Source organism: Crocodylus porosus, unplaced genomic scaffold (genome assembly GCF_001723895.1).
Source record: "Crocodylus porosus isolate Cpor-Errol unplaced genomic scaffold, CroPor_comp1, whole genome shotgun sequence".
NCBI classification, from domain to species: domain Eukaryota; kingdom Metazoa; phylum Chordata; order Crocodylia; family Crocodylidae; genus Crocodylus; species Crocodylus porosus.
The window spans coordinates 13,520,916-13,539,141 of NW_017728913.1; the positions used below are offsets into that span (position 1 = coordinate 13,520,916).

General features: G+C 43.2%; 1 protein-coding gene across 3 annotated transcripts in view; it reads left to right on the forward strand.

Moving 5' to 3' along the window:
- The window catches only part of GUCY1B3 (guanylate cyclase 1 soluble subunit beta), an 80,467-nt gene that overhangs the window by 17,990 nt on the left and 44,251 nt on the right, over nucleotides 1-18,226 (forward strand). For 2 of the 3 annotated variants that reach the window (XM_019534513.1, XM_019534511.1), the window contains exons 3-4: nucleotides 14,010-14,110; nucleotides 15,117-15,235. In XM_019534513.1, coding sequence (XP_019390058.1) covers nucleotides 14,010-14,110; nucleotides 15,117-15,235 — 220 coding nt within the window. Of the gene's footprint in view, nucleotides 1-539; nucleotides 581-14,009; nucleotides 14,111-15,116; nucleotides 15,236-18,226 lie in introns of all 3 variants that reach the window. The other variant, XM_019534512.1, reaches the window with a different exon arrangement.

An 18,226-nucleotide genomic window follows, 5' to 3' on the forward strand; every position in this document is an offset into this window, starting at 1 on the left:
GATCCTTCAAGATCCAAAGCAGTAAATTCTCCCCTGCTGTTGCACTTTGGTGAAAGAATAGCACTCCCCCAGCCAAATCTATAGCTGAGGTCAACAGTCCTTATTTATCTTGGATTAGGTGGGATCTAATTATAAAACAAAATATGTCCAGTCTTAATATAATTAACTGCACTGGTCTCTGCAAAGGTGTGGAAAATTGGTTTTCATGGCTTCCATAGCATTGTGTGCTTTTCCATAGAGGAGAAGGCAGATATATTAGCTGCTCAATCAAGCTTATAGTAATTCTGAAAAAGCCACGTGTGTGTAAGGAAGATGCCACCAGAATGACTTAATCTGTGGTTGAAAGGATATTTTACACTACTGGCCTTTCAGCATGGAATTTATTGATTCTGTTATCCCTTTTAATACTTAATGAATTTTCTTAGATTTCTTTTGAACAGTGACTTAAAGGGCACTGATTTGTTTTAAATTCCTAAATCTTCAGTTAGTACTATTCCAAGGTATAAGAATTTTAAGAGAAAACATTTTTTTTTTTCCAGAACCGTATTGGAATAACTGATTCTTCATTATTTTAAGGGTGGTAAACGTGGGATTGGTATAGTTGGGAGGCCATCTCCTCTGTCACTTCAGTTCCTTACAACTGAAGGAAAAAACTGAGGGGAGCTTCATGAGATGAACCTCATGAAGGGCCAGATCTGTTTTTTTTATTTAGTTGGAGAAGTGGGGGCAGGTTCACTAAAAATAAATGGTGGCATGGTAAGATTTGTGTGTGTTCATACCCGTTTCAGGTGTTTTGCTGTCCACAGTTCCTGAAATAACTTGAGAACTATCAGGATAAAAACTGCTGTAAACACATCAATTATTATACATGAAATGTTTAAAAAGCCTTTTTGAAATGGCATTCATTTTAGACTACTTATGTAAAGGAAGGAAAATAATGTTGGCTTTGCATTTTTATAATATTTTTAGCTCTTGGAGTAGTAACAAATTGCTTGCACATTTGTTACAGTTGACTGTATCTTCTAGAATTATCTTATTTTGAAAACCTACATTAAACACTCTTATCCCCAGCCCATACAGCTGGGAACCAGCTCTGAGTTCTGAAGTCTATAAATACACCTATTTACTTTACCCAGAAAGTCAGTTTCCTGGACAGAATCCCATTTTATTTAATCTTATGACTCATGGTAATTTATGCTTTTTCCCAGCTGAATGTTTAAAATATCTTCAGACAATTTACAATCCATATAGCACTTCTTTCTTTCTTTTTCTTCTTATTAAGTAGATCAATATGTTTCATATATCTTGACAATGCATCCTAGTGACTTGTATGATAGTTAAGGTTAGAAAGATATATCATTTGTAAAACAGCATATTGAGTATTGATTGTATCTTTGAAATGTTAGAGCAGGGATGTCAAAGATGTGGCTCGCAGGCCAGATCAGGCCCATGGAGCCGTATCCTCCAGCCTGTGATACTTGAACCAGATCCACATGCTGCATGTGGTGTGCTCCAGAGCAGTCTGTGTACTGCATTCAGTGCACCCTGGCCCCAGCCCCACACACTGCACGTGATGTGTGAGACTTGTCTGGCACAGGCTGCATGGGGAGCACATGTCTGGTCTGAGACTTGAGCTCACTCTGGACTGGCCCTGTGTGCTGGATCCAGTGCATAGGGCCAGTTTCTGAGCTGGGTCCGACCTGTGGTGGTCCACTCATCTGCCCTATGGGGCCTAATAAGTTTGATATCCCTATGTTATACATTAGGTGAGAAGCAGAAGTCCTGATTTTTTGGTATCACTTATGTCAGCTTTAGTTTGACATTTGTGCAAATCAGTTAACATCAATGGAGTTTAGATTACTCTTGATTTACCACACTGTCAGTTAGATCAGTATCATGCCTAGTGACTTAAGTGCAGCTGTATAATTATACCATTAAAGGTGTTTTGCCTCGTGCATTCATTCTGATGAGCATTTTCCACTTCCTTAGCAACTCCTTCCCAGCATTCTTGGGGTAGCAGAGATAGTTGAGCACAACAGTGACAAAAATACCAGTGGAAACATTATGTGTGGTACTAGAAGTCCTAGGAGTGATCTTGGAAATATGAAGCTATACAGTATACTTTAAGGGGATATACACAATGCACTCAAGAACAGTTTACCTCAGGAGGCATACAACTATTTTAATACACGAGATCTCTGAAAAGGAAGGTGAGAGCCTTCTAAACAATAATATTTTTTAGGAGTTGTTTTACAAAAAAGTTCATTATTTAAACAAAGATTTTTTAAATAAAATGTTAATATTATGATGATGCATGATAAATGCAAAATAAAAAGTTTCTAAGAGCCCCCCCCACATGTTCAGGTAAAGATGCAATGGGATGTAACATGAGATCTACACAATCCTGCCTCCTGCCATGCTGCATCTGCATAGCAGGAGGTAAGATTGTGGGATCTCACATTAGATCTCATTGTGCCTTATTTCCAAAGCAGGAGGAGCCTGGGATCACAACATAGGCTGCAGGGCTCTCAACAGGGCAGTTCTGGGAACATGGCCACTACTGCAGGGCTGGCAGTGGGGACGGCAGATGTGGGGCTTGCAGTGGGGCCTTGTGAGCATTCCACTGCTGCTGCTGGGAGCCCCACCCATCGGTTAATGGAGCTTCCAGCCACAGGGAAACACCTGGCTAAATGTTCAGTTAATGGCTTGATTAGAACAAATTACAGAGTTGGTACATGTTTTTTATGAAACAACTTCGTAGCTCAGGAGTTGAAGTGCCAAAAATACCCCAAACTTGATCCACACTTTGACTTGGTATGCCAGAGGCAGATGGCTGGTGCACACATGCCTCTGGGCAGACAGTGGGGGAGGAGCTGGGGTTTCACTGCTCCTAGCCTCTTCTTGACTCTATGTCCTGAGGCACACATGCAGCTGCTGCTGCCACAGAGCATGGCTGGGGCTTTGGACCCCAGTGAACCTGTTCAGGCTTTGAGCAGCTGCTGCCTGTCACAGAGCTGGGCTGCTCACAGCAGGGTTTGCAGCCTCCCCGCTGCCTGCTGTGTGCAGCCTGGGCTCCATGGCTGGTGTCAGATGTCCAGAGCCCTGGGCTAGCTATGGCGTGCTGAGTAAGGCCGCCTTGTGTGCCATGTTCTGGCGTGCATGCCACGAGTTACCAACCCCTGTTGTAGCTTATTGCTTGTTTTATTGCTTGGGTAAGCGTGGAGCTGGGTCACAACTTAAGATACGATTAACTTGTTAATTATGCCTTAGTAACATGAGAGGGGGCCTAAGATCAACACCTTCACTTGACTGCCTTACACTAATTACCATAATTACTTGAATACAAGATGAGTTCCCCCCACCCCATTGGCAAGGGGGAAAAGGCCCCTCGTCTTGTAACCTTATACAAAGAAATCTCAGTAATACATTTCCTGTCTTTAAACTGATGCCAGAAGCAGCACGTACTCAGCAGTGGAAACCAATTATGAAGCTGATAAAATGGAGTCAACACTGACCATGATTATAAAACATATGGCCCATATTGGGCAAACATGCTTATGATGGGAATCTACCACAGGACAGGTTAGTGCAGCCTATTTGCAAGGGGTCTTATGGTAGTGTCCATTGAGCGCAATCTCCCTCTACTGATTTATTTAGTTTTTAAATTTATTTATTTATTTCCCCCTTCCAAGTCATGGTGGGATCCACTGTATACATTTTAGCTTCTTCTTCACCCCCACAGCTGAGCTGTGCCTTTCTTTCCCATTCCCAGTGATCCCTGTTTTTTTCACCAACCTTAAATGCCTGGCAGACATCATGAAATGGGGTCCCAAACAGTTCATCTAGCATACCTCTGTTGCTTCCTCTGAGCTTGTTGTATATGATTAGCATGGCCATGCCGTCCATGAGGTAGAGCAGGACCAGGTTGCCTGTGTCATCTGCATATATATTTTTGGAGGATCTGAGGACTCATGACAACACCTGGTTCGAGTCATGAGTGGGGGCTAATTAGCACATGGCTCTTTGGGGAGGGGGTATCTGGAATACACACCCATAGCGAGCAGTGCTGAGCTGTAGGGTCACCATGGCTTGAAATGCTATGGACTCTGGTGGGTGGGGCCTAGCCCAGTGAACTAGGAGATAAATCACAAGCCTTTGACTTTGGACTAATGCATAGGAAATACCATGATCACAGTGGTGGCATAGGAAGTACCTTGACCGAGGTAATGCAATTAAAATGGCACTGTGTAGTGGAGGGTTGCTCCTTTGTCTGCTTGCAGACAGGACTCCTTATGAGATCCTCATTGTTAGCTTCCCACTGGCCTGCTTCCAGTGAGAGGATCTTGGCTAGATGCTGACTTTATGGAAATGGAAAACTCCTCCCTAGCTTGCTCCTGCAGCCATACTGCTGAGGGCAAGTGAAACTCGGGGACATCTGAAACCCAAATCTCCAGGCTTGGGCCTGCACATAGGATGCTCGCTAAAAGATTTGGAAGTATCTGAAGCCTCAGGCAGGGGTGGAAGATACTTGCCAGTAGCAGGGCCACATGTGGTACTTGGATGATTCAAATGGATCTGGACCTGATCTGGTGCATTTGACCTGGGACATGAAAAATGTTCCTTTAAAAAAAAAAAAACAAAAACAAAGCAGAGTTTGTACTTGTATGTGAGCAGGATTTTGATGCCTACTTAAGTGTGTTTGTGGAGTACTTGTGCTAAAACTTGCAATAGTACCTGATCACTGGATTTATTTTTTCAGGTGACAGTGGGAGGAAGACAAGGCAAACCTCCAATAGTTAGAGTCTGTATCTGGAAACAGTATACTTTTTCAATATATAGAATCTGATTGGGGGGTTGTTTTATAATCTGAATTATAAGATGAATCGGGTTCTATTTGAGTAAATGCGGTACCTCTATATTCAGCAATCCCAAAGCAAAAAATACACATAAAAATGTACCTTGTATATGTAATATTGTGTACGTAAAAGAGACTTGTATATAGGAACAGTTTGGCCTGGTAGCTTGGCAAACTAGGCTGCTTCTAAGGTCTCTCATGGATGGCAGTGTTCTTGTCCTCCTGCCAGAAAAAGTAAATAATTCCTTTGTTTTCAGGAACCTAAAGCTCCACATTAATAGCAAGTCTCTTGCCATGAATGCTAACTAGGGATCTTTGTATTAAATGGTGCAGTTCGAGGTCACGTCTTACTATGCTTTGCTGTTTAAAGTCTAGAAATGAAATAAAAAATACATATAATCTGTCTGATTATATGTATTTTTATATATGCATCAGATAAGTCTGATACAATACCCCGTATTATTTAAAGATAGATTTATCTTAGTATTTGTTAGTGTTAAGTTTTCATCCATCTCTGTAAATTATTAACATTGCCCTTGACACTAATGGAATATTTTCAAGCACTAAACTCTTTCCTTCCATTGGGACATTTCAAAGGATCCATTGTATGTGCCCAATATCACCTGCAAGTGTGTGCTTCTGAAATGACTTTGTTTTCTGCCACGTTTGGATGATCCTTGACTTCCTTTCACTAGATCAATTTGAGTAAAAGCTTATTAAGAGCTTGATCCTACACCTTTCTAGCTGGTGGAGTTTTTTCATTGACTTGACAAGGGTCATTCTTGGATCTCATTCTTATGCAATTTCCTTGTTTTTTTGAGTAACTTTCCCCTCTCCCACTGTGGAACAGGTAGAACACTCCTTAGCATATCCTTTTGTTGATTGTGGTAGCCTGGTTGATTGTTATGCTTCTGGGAGGATTATGTACTTCAGAAGATTCTGGGTCTAAGTATTTGTTTTCCACATTTACAGAAATGCAGTGAAAATCAAAGGGTGACTCTTCACTGGACCATGTAGATAAACTGCTGTTTACATTTTGTACTAAAATTTATGTAGAAATTGCTATACAAGTTCTGAGCAATGGAAAATAGGGTCCCATGGCTCTTTTTTGGTGGTCAGGTTGGACAAGAACAGAGCATCTGTCTACTGGAGTTTTCAAAGTTTTGGACATAAACCTAATGAGGAATGCATCACACCCTTCTTTTGTTTCTGAAAATGCAAAGGTGACACAAATCATAAATCACGTTGCTGTTCTTTTTCTGTTTGACTTGGAAATTGTTTTCAAAGAAAAGCACATATTAAAGTTAAGTTTGCTATTATACTGGTGCTAGCTCACTAACAAATCAACCACAGCTGTGTCTTTGGAGTTGCCAGAGATTGTGGCTCTTGGTTCATTACCAGTCAGGAAAATCACCACATATTTAATGCTATTAATATAGCACTGGTGAATATAGGAAGTTTTGAAATCGACCAAAGTGATCGAAATGAAACAAAGACAAGAAATGGTCTTGGAATGAAGATGTGCCAAAAAACTTTTTAAAAAAATCCAGCTCATGACTACTAGATTGTGTAAGATATCCAGAGGTATTCATATTGGTTAAATACAGATGCTCAAAAAACTCCTGGTGGAAGTGCTGTATCGCGTTTTACTTAAAGCGCTTTAAGTTAGAGAAGGAGTGGGCAAAATATGGCCCGTGAGCTGCATCTGGCTCACCAAGGAATTTTATCTGACCTATGGTGGGTCCCTTGGTTCTGTCCAGCCCAGGTGCAGGGGGCAGTCCAGGCAGTGGCGTATATGGCTGGTCCCACTGCCCCTGGGTGTACAGCAGGGCTGAGGTGATGCGGCTGCTGGACTTGCTTCCTGGCAGCCCCAGTGGTGGCAGTGGCTCCTCTTGCTCCTGCCACCACCAGACCCAGCCCTGCTCCTGCTGCCTGTATATTCCAGCAAATTCTCCCCATGCCCACCACCAGGAGTGGGACCCATGTGGATAGGGCATGCAGCCAGCAGTTGGGATAGCCACAGGCAGGCGGTGAGCAGCATTCAGGAGTGGATTTGGTGGGCAAAGCTGGGTTCATCAGGTGGTGTCGGTGTGGGGTTGGGGCCTAGGCAGAGCTGTTATCTACTCCCTGCACGCCCCTGTGATGGGTGCAGATTCTGTTGCCAGGGGTGTGTGGGGAGCAGATCATGACTTTGCCCTTGGCCTCAGCCCCAGCCATGGGCCCTGGCTGATACTGCCTCATGATCACAGCCCCTGTCCCACTCCCAGATGCTGCTTCCTGCCTGTCTGCGGCCCAGTCCTGGCTGAGCGCAGAGCCGTGATCTGCTGCCTGCAAACCCATGTGACGGGTGTTGATTCTGTGGGCAGGGGCGTGTGGACAGTAGATTGTGGCTTTGACCTGGGCCCTGGCCCAGTGCTCTCATTGCCCTGCAGTCCTGGGGTCTTCATGGAGACTAGCTGGGAACAGTGTCGGCAGGGCCAGGTGGACGGGATGGCACTGTGGCAGAAAGCCACCTTGTTTCTCCCCAAAATCTCTGCCCTGTGACACTGACTAAAATCTCTGAGCTGCAACCATTTGATTAGGATGGGCACAGCACCCAGGTATTTAGGTAACTTGAGCTGGCTGCATTCCTGAGGGAGGGGGGAAACCTGCTCCCTCTGCCTACTTGACTTGCATCAATTACCTGGGTGGGGGGTTTCTACCTGGGGAGCTGGAATCTGCCTGGTAACAGGTGATGTATTTCAAATTGGTTGGCTGACAGCCAACTGGGGCTGACCTCCACTGGACCAAGTGAATGAGGTCACAGGGGCTATATAGGTTATGGGGGGAAGGAGGCTCTCTCTTCGGCCATGAGGTGAAGCAGCAGCAAAGCAGGGGAGACATAGAAGCCTTACTATCTGGACTTAGCTCTCTCTCTCACCCCAAGACTCCAGAGGGGAAACTGGAGAACTCTGGAAGATGCTTGTGAGGTAAGCTACTCAATCGAATTAGATATTTAGCGGGCAGTAACACAGATGCGTAATCAAAAGGCTACCTCAGCCACACTGTTTGCTCTCTAGGATTTCTAAGATATTACTCAACCCTGTACCCTAGTTTACCCTACCCCTTGTAATCAATAAAGTTCTCCTTTTTGACTGGTGTGGGAGACTTATTGAGGGGTGGGTCTAAATTATGCCTAAGAGACCCCTTAGGTCTGCGGACTAAGGGAGACTTTACTTTTTGCCCCCTTGACTTGGGGAAGTGCCCCAAGCGCCTGTACCGGGTTGAGTACCCGTCGGACTATTAGGTCTGTGTTTCCCTGAGGACACAGGGCCGAGGCAGTCCCTTCTCGGGGTGGTGGCGGTGATGTTACCCCCAGATTAGCGAGTGTGCTCCGGGAGAGGGGTCGGCCAAGCATAAGGTGCCCTTAGGGAGGCATTCGGAGTCTGGAAGGTGGTCGGGCGCAGGGAGGTGGGGGGCTCAATGCAGGAGTGCCCCCTACTGGCCCGCCACAGGCACTGTGTAGGGAGCTTTGGTGAGCTGTTGCGTACGTGGGCGGGGGTGCTGATCCAGCCTGTGACAGATCACCAAAAATCCGTTTCTGGCCTGAGGACTGACATAATTGCCCACCCCTGAGTTAGAGTGTGAGCGAACCAAATAGACATTGACTTTGGTGGTGGGGGACATACTTTGTCTCGCGATGTGCTGGAGATCCACCACTTCGGAGCAGACTCAGTTAATTGACTCTGTTCCGCACAACAGTTAAGGTGAACTGTGATACGCTGCATGCAGTTGTATAAGCAGCAAAATACAAATCAGCATGCAGAAAATGGTGGCAGTGTGCTTTTTAACTAATGCTCCTCCAATGTGTGTTAGTTCAAAAGCACGCCACCATCATTTTCTCAGCACTGATGCGCATTTTGCGGCTTGTATGACTGCAAATGTCTCGGTGCCAGGTGCTTTTCAGGTGCCCACTGCTGCAGCACTTGTTTGTGTAGAAATGTCCTGGGCTTGCTCCTGCATACCTCTCAGGAGGCTGCCGAACTGGGTCCTTTCCCCATCCTCCACCAGTTGGCAACTGTCAGCAGCAGTTGGTGAGTCGGGGGAAGAGACCCTGGGCCCCTTCCCCATAGCTCTTCTGGATAGGCAGTGATGTGCTGAAGGACTGGCTGCTGTGGGGACAGAGTCTAGAAAATTAGTGTCTTAGATGCAGGCAAGCATAATTTTATTTTGATTAGTAGACTATAATTTTGTTAGCTACAAAGATGCATTATACTTTTCCTGGGAAAGGAGTTGCAGGGTTTTATATAATAACTTTAGGAAGAAAAAGTACTAAAATGTAGCATAAAGTCTAACAGAAACTTAGAACACTTAGAAGATCTGGCCATTAAAGAGTAAGCTGGTTTAAAACTTTCCTACAACTGTACTAGATACAAGATAAAGACCTTTCATTCGTACCAAGACTACTACAGTTCATTCCTAATAATGACTCCCTTTTGTTTGTAGGCTACAGGGATAATGGCTCAAGCTTTGAGATGACAAATATCTCTTTTCTCCCCGTATTTCAGGAGGTACACATGATACCTACAAAACTGTTTTAAAAACTAATTTATTTGCATGTTTATGCTTTTGTCCAAATCTTAGGCTTTTCCTGAACAATACCTCCCCTAGATATTTTTTTTCCTCATCATTGAAAAGCTGTGTTTCACTCATCCCCTTTTATGCTTTTCTGCCTTCCTGGTTCTTTTGTATCTTTCTGAAGTGCTCTATAATACTGAGCTGTGTTTGCATAAACGACATTTAAAAAAAAATATATTTTACGAAGGTAGTTGTGGCCCTTCGCACTGAAAAATATTTTGTTTTGGTGGCATGAGGAGGTGCAGACAAATCAGAGCACAATAAGGACTTTTACAATTTTTTTTTCCTTTGTCACACTTCTTACAAGATACTTTGAGGTTCCTTTGTTACTCACCTTGGGAGAGACCACATAAAAGAAACAAGTGAGAAAAATAAGTATACCCCCAAAGGAAGTGTGGATAACTGCAGACTAAGAAATACAAACCCAAATCACTTTTGACTTCTCAGAGCAGGGAAATCAAATCTAGATGAAACATGCTAGAAATTCAACTTCCGATATATAGCTACAGCCAGGGACAGAACTCACCCAGCTGAATAAGAAGAGGTGGATATGCAAAGAAGCAGTGCCCAGGAATGGGGATCTAACATGGGCCAAGTTTTGACTGGCTCTTCCATGTACGTATGGAGGGAGTGTGCAAGAAATCTTTCCTAACTTTGCATATCCATGGCAGGGCCTTAGTCTGTGTCTGCCCCTTCTGTACTCTCAGGTTGGTATTTGTTGCCATGCAATAGGAGCATGATCCTGTCGTACTCATCTGCACTAGCCTGAGGGGATGTGGCCTTATGCACAATTGAAGCAAACAGGAGGCGCTCAGGGAGCGAAGAACCTGTCAGCCTCCCATGACTCCCGTTGTTCAAACAGCCTGTGCTTTAAAAACACAGTTGAACCCACACAGTGAGCATGACTAAATGAGATGTTCATTGAGGAGTAGGCTAATTAGCTGCAAAGCAGATCTACTAGGCCTCGGGAAACTAATAAACTCCACAGCAGGTTAGTATTTGTAAATACAAGTAGTATACTGCTGTGGAGCTTTTTGTGGCAGGAACACGCATGTAGACACTGACCCGGCTGGCTTTGGTTATGAGAGTGCTTCAGCGTGGGGGCTGCCTGCTGGCTAGCCCTGCACTGGAGATCCCTTGCAGCACATTGAGCTGGGTCACAGCAGCCCCGGGCTGAAGTGGAAGTCTCCTTTCTTGTCTATTTCCCTTTCCATGTTTTCCCATGTTGGTATCAATAAGGAGGGTTTTTTTTGGTTTTTTTTATGTGATATAGGAATCAAAATTTATGGTAGAGGTATTAGACCAACTAGATTTTTGCAAAAAAAAAATCATAATGTGCAAATAAAGATTTTTGGGGTTTTTGGGGGGGGGTTTGCAAAAATCTAGTTGGTCTAATGAAAGATATCACTTCTACCATGAGTTCTGATTCCTTTTGCCTCTAGACCAATACAGCTACAACCTGGATAGCTGACTGTGTGGTATATGCATTGACAAGAGCCTTGCTTTGAAAAAGATCCTGTTTTCACTATGAAAATCTGTAGGTTCTTGGTGTTGGCTAATGTGGTGACTAAGGCTTAAATCCTAGGGAGGACAGGGCCCTTTGTAGCATGAATGCTATGTGCCCCCAGAGGCCGGGGGGCACGGTGAGCTCCCGCAGGCAGCAGTGGTGCTGTTGGTGGTGGGTGTGTGGCGGCAGCGAGTGGTGAGCTCCCATAGGCAGCCATGGCACTGTCAGCAGCGGGGAGAGGGGAAGGTGAAGGCCAACCAGCAGTCACCTGCAGATGCCGCTGGCAGCAGCAGCGACTGGGGACGGTCATGGTGGGTGGTGAGCAGCAACTGCCCACAGGTGGTGTCAGCAGTGTTGGAAGCACCTTTTTACAGGGGGTGTACTGCCAAGCTCAGGGAGTGCGCGTGAACCCCCTATGTGTTGCCAGTGCTTTGTAGTTTTCCCGCATGTTAACCAGTTGAAGCAAACCATAGACTGTCATAGTATCATCGTACTTAGGGTCGGAAGGGACCTAAACAAATCATCAGGTCTGACCCCCTACCCCAGGCAGGAATGGGTGTCGGGATCACATCGCCTCAGCCAAATATCTGTCCAGCCTTCTCTTGAAGACCCCCAAGGTAGGAGGGGGCACCACCTCTCTTAGGAGCCCATTCCAGAGCCTGGCAGCCCTAACTGTAAAGTAATGTCTCCTGATGTCCAGCCTGAACCTTCTCTCTGATAATTTGTGGCTGTTATTCCTAGTAGGAATAACCACCGGGGTGGTGCCTGGGGCAACAGAGCCTCCCCCAGTTCCCACTGATCCCCCTTGGTGAGTTTGTAAATGGCCACCAAATCCCCTCTCAGCCTTCTCTTGTGGAGGCTGAATAGGTTCAGGCCCTTTAGCCTCTCTTAGTAGGGCCTACCCTGCTGCCCCTTGACCACGCAAGTGGCCCTCCTGTGGACCATCTCAATGCTAGCCATATCCCTCTTGAAGTGCGGCACCCAGACCTGGACACAGTATTCCAACTATGGCCTGACCAATGCCTCGTAGAGGGGAAGGATCACCTCCCTGGACCTGCTTGTGATGCATCTGTAGATGCATGACAAGGTGCAGTTAGCCTTACTGACTGCTTCCTCACATTGGCGACTCGTGTCCATCTTGGAGTCGACAATGACTCCAAGATCCCATTCTGCCACCATGTTGCCAGGAAGGGTGTTCCCCAGCCTATAGGTATGTTGCTGGTTCCTTCTCCCTTGATGCAGTACCCTGCACTTGTCTGCATTGACTTCTATCCTATTCTCATCCACCCACCTCTGTAACCTGCCTAGTTCTAGTTGGATTCTGTCCCTCCCCTCCAGCATGCCCACCTCGCCCCACAACTTGGTATCGTCAGCAGATTTGGACAGCGTGCATTCCACATCCACATCCAGATAGCTGATAAAGATGTTGAACAGTACAGGCCCCAGGACTGAGCCCTGGGGGACTCCATTGCTTATATTCCTCCAGGTCGAAAATGACCTGTTCACCACCACTCATACTCATGCTACATAGTAGGACACCACCACCACTCTCCTAGTATGTAGCATGACCTGCCAAACCCTGTGGAAGGGAAAACTTTCTTTGTTATCAAAAGATTATACTGAATGTTAATTGCCATATTACTTGACACATACTTTTGCTAGTGTGACCATGCTGGTAGCAAGGTAGAGGCTTGATGGAGGCAATATTTCCTTTTCTTTTGTAGTGTAAGGTGTCCTGATTTTTTTGTTGCATGGGTGCAGTGATGGCTATGTTTATTATTTATTGACGGTTTCTGATAATGTGTGGAAAGGGTTATTGACCAGGTTAATTTTTGGGTTATGTAATGCGAGTCCAGTGTACCTGGAGTAGTGATCCTCAACCAGCATAACATGGCACCCTGCGGTGCCTTGAGATTCTTTCAAGGGTGCTGTGGTGTGCTGTGCAATGTTGGCATTATTATATGTGCAAACATGGTTCACAAGAGAAACACAGAGATTGAAAAAAGGAATCTATAGTGTGAAAAACATTCTGACCTATTGCAGTTTTTTGAGTTCTTTGCCATAGAAGAATTACTGTATTATTTTTCTCTAATCAAAAAACAAGTGAAAACTAAGAGCTGGCATTTTCCCAGGGGAGCCTTGAGTCTAACAAACAATGCCTTGCATCTAAAAAAAGTTGAGAACCACTGACCCCAAGTTTTCATATAAATGCCTCGTATATAGAAATGAATAACATTTGCAGTGTTAATTTAAATTTTGCTGTATTATCCAGGGAGTGCTCTCAGAATAAAACAGCAGCACAGCTTTGTTTTTCCAGTTATTGTCATTCCTTTATTATTTTTGTTAAAGCAGAGGCCATGACCCCATTATGTTAGGCACAGTACTCACGAAATACAGCAAAGTGTTATCCCTATTCTGAAGATGTGTAGTGCAAAAAGTCTTAATTACCTTTTTCAGTCAACACTTTTTGATAAATTTATGAAAATCAAGTTTACGAAGCATACCTTTTAGCTATCTATCTTGGAAAATGTTGCCCTGTAAAAATCTCCATATCACCTACAAATAAACTGTAATAGGAGATTGGGAACTATGAAATAAAATTAAAAACATCTTCTGAAGAAATGTATTGTCTGGTTTTTTTTGGTTCTTTTTATTTCTTAAACTTTTGTAGTTATTGGCTAATAATAATAATATATTCTAAAATGTCAGACTTTGCCTGTATTATTTGAGTGAGTCCTGTGGGATTTTTGCATTGTTGAAAGGGATTTCTTTTTTATAGCTTTCACAATAAGAGTAAGAGTAAATGTTTTGTACTGAGCCTTAATTACAGTGAAATATGGAAGAGATTTTTTTCTAGTTTATTTGAACATTAATTAGCTTCTTAAACACGGAGCTCAAAAACGTATTTTATCTAACAACATATTGTATTACAAACATGTTATTTTAAAATATAAGTTACTGATTTGTATATCCAATGCATACAACGTAATTATCTCTTGATGCAAATATTTCTGTTCTGTTTCTTTATAGGAAGGAGGCTCAGCTGGATGAAGAAGGACAGTTTCTAGTCAGAATAATTTATGATGATTCCAAAACATATGATCTGGTTGCAGCAGCAAGCAAGGTCCTTAGTGAGTAACATATATTTTGAAATTATACCTACTTTCAAAGGCTGATGTCTTTGTAGCATGGTTACTAATTTATTCATCCTTTTTAATGCATTAAGTATAGATTATGTATATGAGATTAATAAAAACACCAAATTGTGAAATAAAATGATGAGATTCTGGAGAGGAAGTATAAGGATGGCTATGGTGAGAGAAAAAAAGACTTGCTCAGAGAAGAAGTTTGTATTTTGTGTTTATTTAAAATCAGTTTATGCCTTTTATTTCTTGAGAGCAAATTTTGTATTCCTTAAACATTTCAGATTACCAGCTCTTTAAATTGAAATCATCTATTTTATCTTCAGAACATGAACACTGTTACATACACTACCATTTCCCACCATCTTCCCACCCTGCCCACTTCTCAGGGTAGCTCAGTCTTTAGAATCATGCAGTCATTGATCTCCCTGCTGAGACTAGTAAATGGGGTGCTTAGATGTGGCATTGATTTTTGTGACGCCTCACCTCATTTCACGTGGAGTCCATTGACTTTATTTATTAAAGCTCTGAACTGGAATTGGAAAAGGAGAATTATTCCTACTGCATGTATTTTATTTTACTTGACATTATTTTCACCCAGCAGTCTCATGTAAGCCGATGACTTTTGCAGAAGTTGGGTTGCTGCAGAGTGCATAACTTTAGCTTCACTTACAGTGTGGTAAATGAGGAGTAACTTCATTGAGGTAAATAAATCTGGGTCTGTAGTTTCTTTCACCTTTTGTGTAGTGACTTGTATCTGCACAAAACGGTCATTTATGTAAATACAAAGTGGAAAATGTGACTTAGAGTGGCCTGATGAAGACTCAATGCCAGGCATTCACCTGATTGTTGAGTCCTACCTTATGCCCCATGTTTTCTTGGCTTCCTTAGTCTAGACAGAGTTTACATACTGTCCTATATGTGAATTAAAGATAAAGTGGTTTGCAGAGAACAAGCAATTGACATGGGTCCATTTTTCTTTTATTTCAAAAAGACCTAAATGCCGGGGAAATCCTTCAGATGTTTGGAAAGATGTTTTTCGTGTTCTGTCAGGAATCTGGTTATGACACAATTCTTCGCGTCTTGGGCTCAAATGTCAGAGAATTTTTGCAGGTAAGAATTTTATGCAAAATAATTTAAAACATGGTTCTAGAAATCTGCCTACATCTGCCTCCTCTTCTAAATAGGGTTCAGAACTGGACTTTAGGAAACTTGGTTTCTGTTCTGGGCCATGCAGGTGACCCATTTTATGTCTGTAGGCAAACCAGCTTCCTTGCTATCTCCTTTCTGTAGGATTTCGTTACTCAAAAAGACGTTGGCTATATGACTCTGTTTCATATACATTCTGATAAAGTCTTTAATTATGTGGAGAAAATAGCATGTAACCACATCTTTCATTGCATAGGACAGAGAAACTTTGTTCATGGAGAATTCATGAACAGGGAGTGCCATCAATAAGCCTGCCTGCCTGCCTGCTCCCATTCTCCCTGCCATGCCAGTTTTTGGAAATGAGCCAGTGTACCTGTATGTGAGAGCATTCTTGAATGTGTGTTTGCTCAGTTCTGCTCCTAGATACTGTCTTGGGTACACTTACTGTCACGTGCTTACAGATAATCTAAGGCATTACACAGCCTTATTTCCAGATATGGTGCATGTGAAACAAGTGGGTCCGGCATGCTTTGTGGTGATGCTCCTGTGCTTGGCACAGAGGTGTTGTAGACAACCTTAAAGGGCAAAATTAAGATTGTACTGGTAATCAGAAACCACATTTCATGTCTGTTGGGAAAGGAACTATCAGGCTCACCTACATTTTTTTGTTGGTGTTAATGAATGCAGCTTAGTAATTTATACTAGAAAAAACTCTTGGTATGTTTTTTTTCTCCAGAGCTCTCTTTAATCAAATACCATAGGTACTTTTTATTTCTATGTGAATAATACATAGCTGTTATTTCTCTATTGTAAGATATGAGAATCATAGAAAAGTAGGGTGGCAAGCAATCTCAAGAGGGCACCTCCAACCTCCAGTTGAAGGCAAAATCATTCCCGTCTAAACCATCCCAATCAAGTGTTTGTCTAACCTGCTTTTAAAAATTCTAAGCATGGAGATTTCACAAGCTCCCTGGACAGCCTGTATCTTACCTCTATGCCATCCCAAAGATGACAGCCAGTAGCTCTGAAATTACCTCAGCCAGTTCCTTTAGTAATCCAGTGTATCCCATCTCCACCTCCTGTTTTGAAGCTATATAGGTTCTTGAAGGGGTACCCAACCTGTGTTTCCACTACTTTAGGTTGCCTGTCCTTGCTGACAGCTACACTTGTCATTGGGTAGCTGACTTGATTCATCAAGACTGAATAAAAAGCATCGCATACTTCAGCCTTTTCTGTATCATCCATTACTAGATTGCCTTTTGCATTCAGTAAGGAACTTACATTTTCTTTGCTCTGTCTCTTATGTCGGATGTACTAATAGAATCCTTTTTTATTGTTAGCTGCACCTCAGATCATGCTTCCTTATTTTTCTTGACCTTCCTGATTTTCTTCTGATTTTTTTTTTTTTCTCTATGCCCATGTGATACTCTTATACTTTTCCCTAGTAACATCTTCAAATTAAGGCATTCGGTTTTTGTGCATGTGCAGAGAGGGACAAATGCATAAAAGATGATTTTCCACCACTTTGGTGCTTCCCTGGCCTTTAGGATAGTGTCGATTTTGCTGCTATTCTTGTTGAAATACGAAATAATGAAACATTAATGTAAAGGGAATCTATCCATTTCTGTCAGAATTGACTTGTGTGTGGAAAGCGTAATGAATTTTTTTTTGTCACCAGAAAATTACGTCTGAAAATGGTTTGGATTTAAAATGTCAGATTTTGGCTAGGTACGGACATTCAAAAAGCCCAAGGTGGAATCAATTTAAGTTACGCAGTTTTATGTAAATGGTGTAGTTTAGATCAGTAGCAAAGAAACGTGTTTGCCTGTTGGTGGTGAGGCAAATCTTAGACTGTTTCACCATTTTTAAACCAGTTTGTGTGTCTGACTTTTGTTCTGTTTTGGGCATAGATGGGTTTTGGGTGCTGAACTTCTGTTTTGTTAAGGGTATAACCAGTTTCCAGTCACTTATACTGGTAAAAGTGAATTGTCTAGGAACTTGCGATTTTGCAGATTTTGTGGAAACAACTGCCAAATCCACAATTGTCTGCAAAATCAACTTTAAAAAAAAAGCTTGATTAAAATAAAATGCTGACTCCCCAGTGGGAGCCGGTGGCCCTCATTACCTTGTAGCCTGCCTGGGAGGAGAAGGCAGTGGCTGACAGGTCTGCATGAAGGGCCGCCAAGGTAGCAGCCATCCCCCTTATCCCTCCTTCCCCTTCTTCCCCATCCTGCTGCTTCAGTAATCAGGGTGAAGGGTGGGCCCACCAGGAAATGCCCATGGAATTGGCTCTTCATGCCACAACCTTGCCATGAAAATTATCCCTAGTAGTGTCTATACCTGGGGTTTGAATGTACAGAGAACATAATGAGAAACATGTATCATGGAATCATAGAAAATTAGGGTTGAAAGGAATCTCAGGAGTTCACCTCTAGTCCAACCCCCTGCTCAAAGCATCATTCCCAATTAGATCTTCCCAGCCAAAGCTGTGTCCAGCTTGGTCTTAAAAACCTCTAAGGATGCAGATTCTACAACTCTCTGGGTAGCCTGTTCCAATGTTTTAACACCCTCTTCGTGCAAGTTTTTCCTGATATCTAACAAACTTCCCTTGTTGCAACTTGAGACCCTTACTTCTTGTTCTGTTACCCCTGAGAACAGTCTAGCTTCATCCTCTTTTCTTAACTTAACCATCCTTCTGGTAGTTAAGTAGTTAAAAGCTGCTATTAAATCCCCTCTCAGCCTCTTCTCCTCCAGACTGAATAAGCTCAGTTCCCTCAGCCTCTCCTCAGAAGTCACGTGCTCTATCCCTCATAACCATTTTTGCTGCCCTTGGCTGGGCTGTCTCCAATTTATCCACATCCTTTCTGTAGTGGGGGACCAAAACTGGACACAGTACTCCAGATATAGCCTCACCAGTGCTGAATAGAGGGGAAGAATCACTTCCCTCAATCTGCT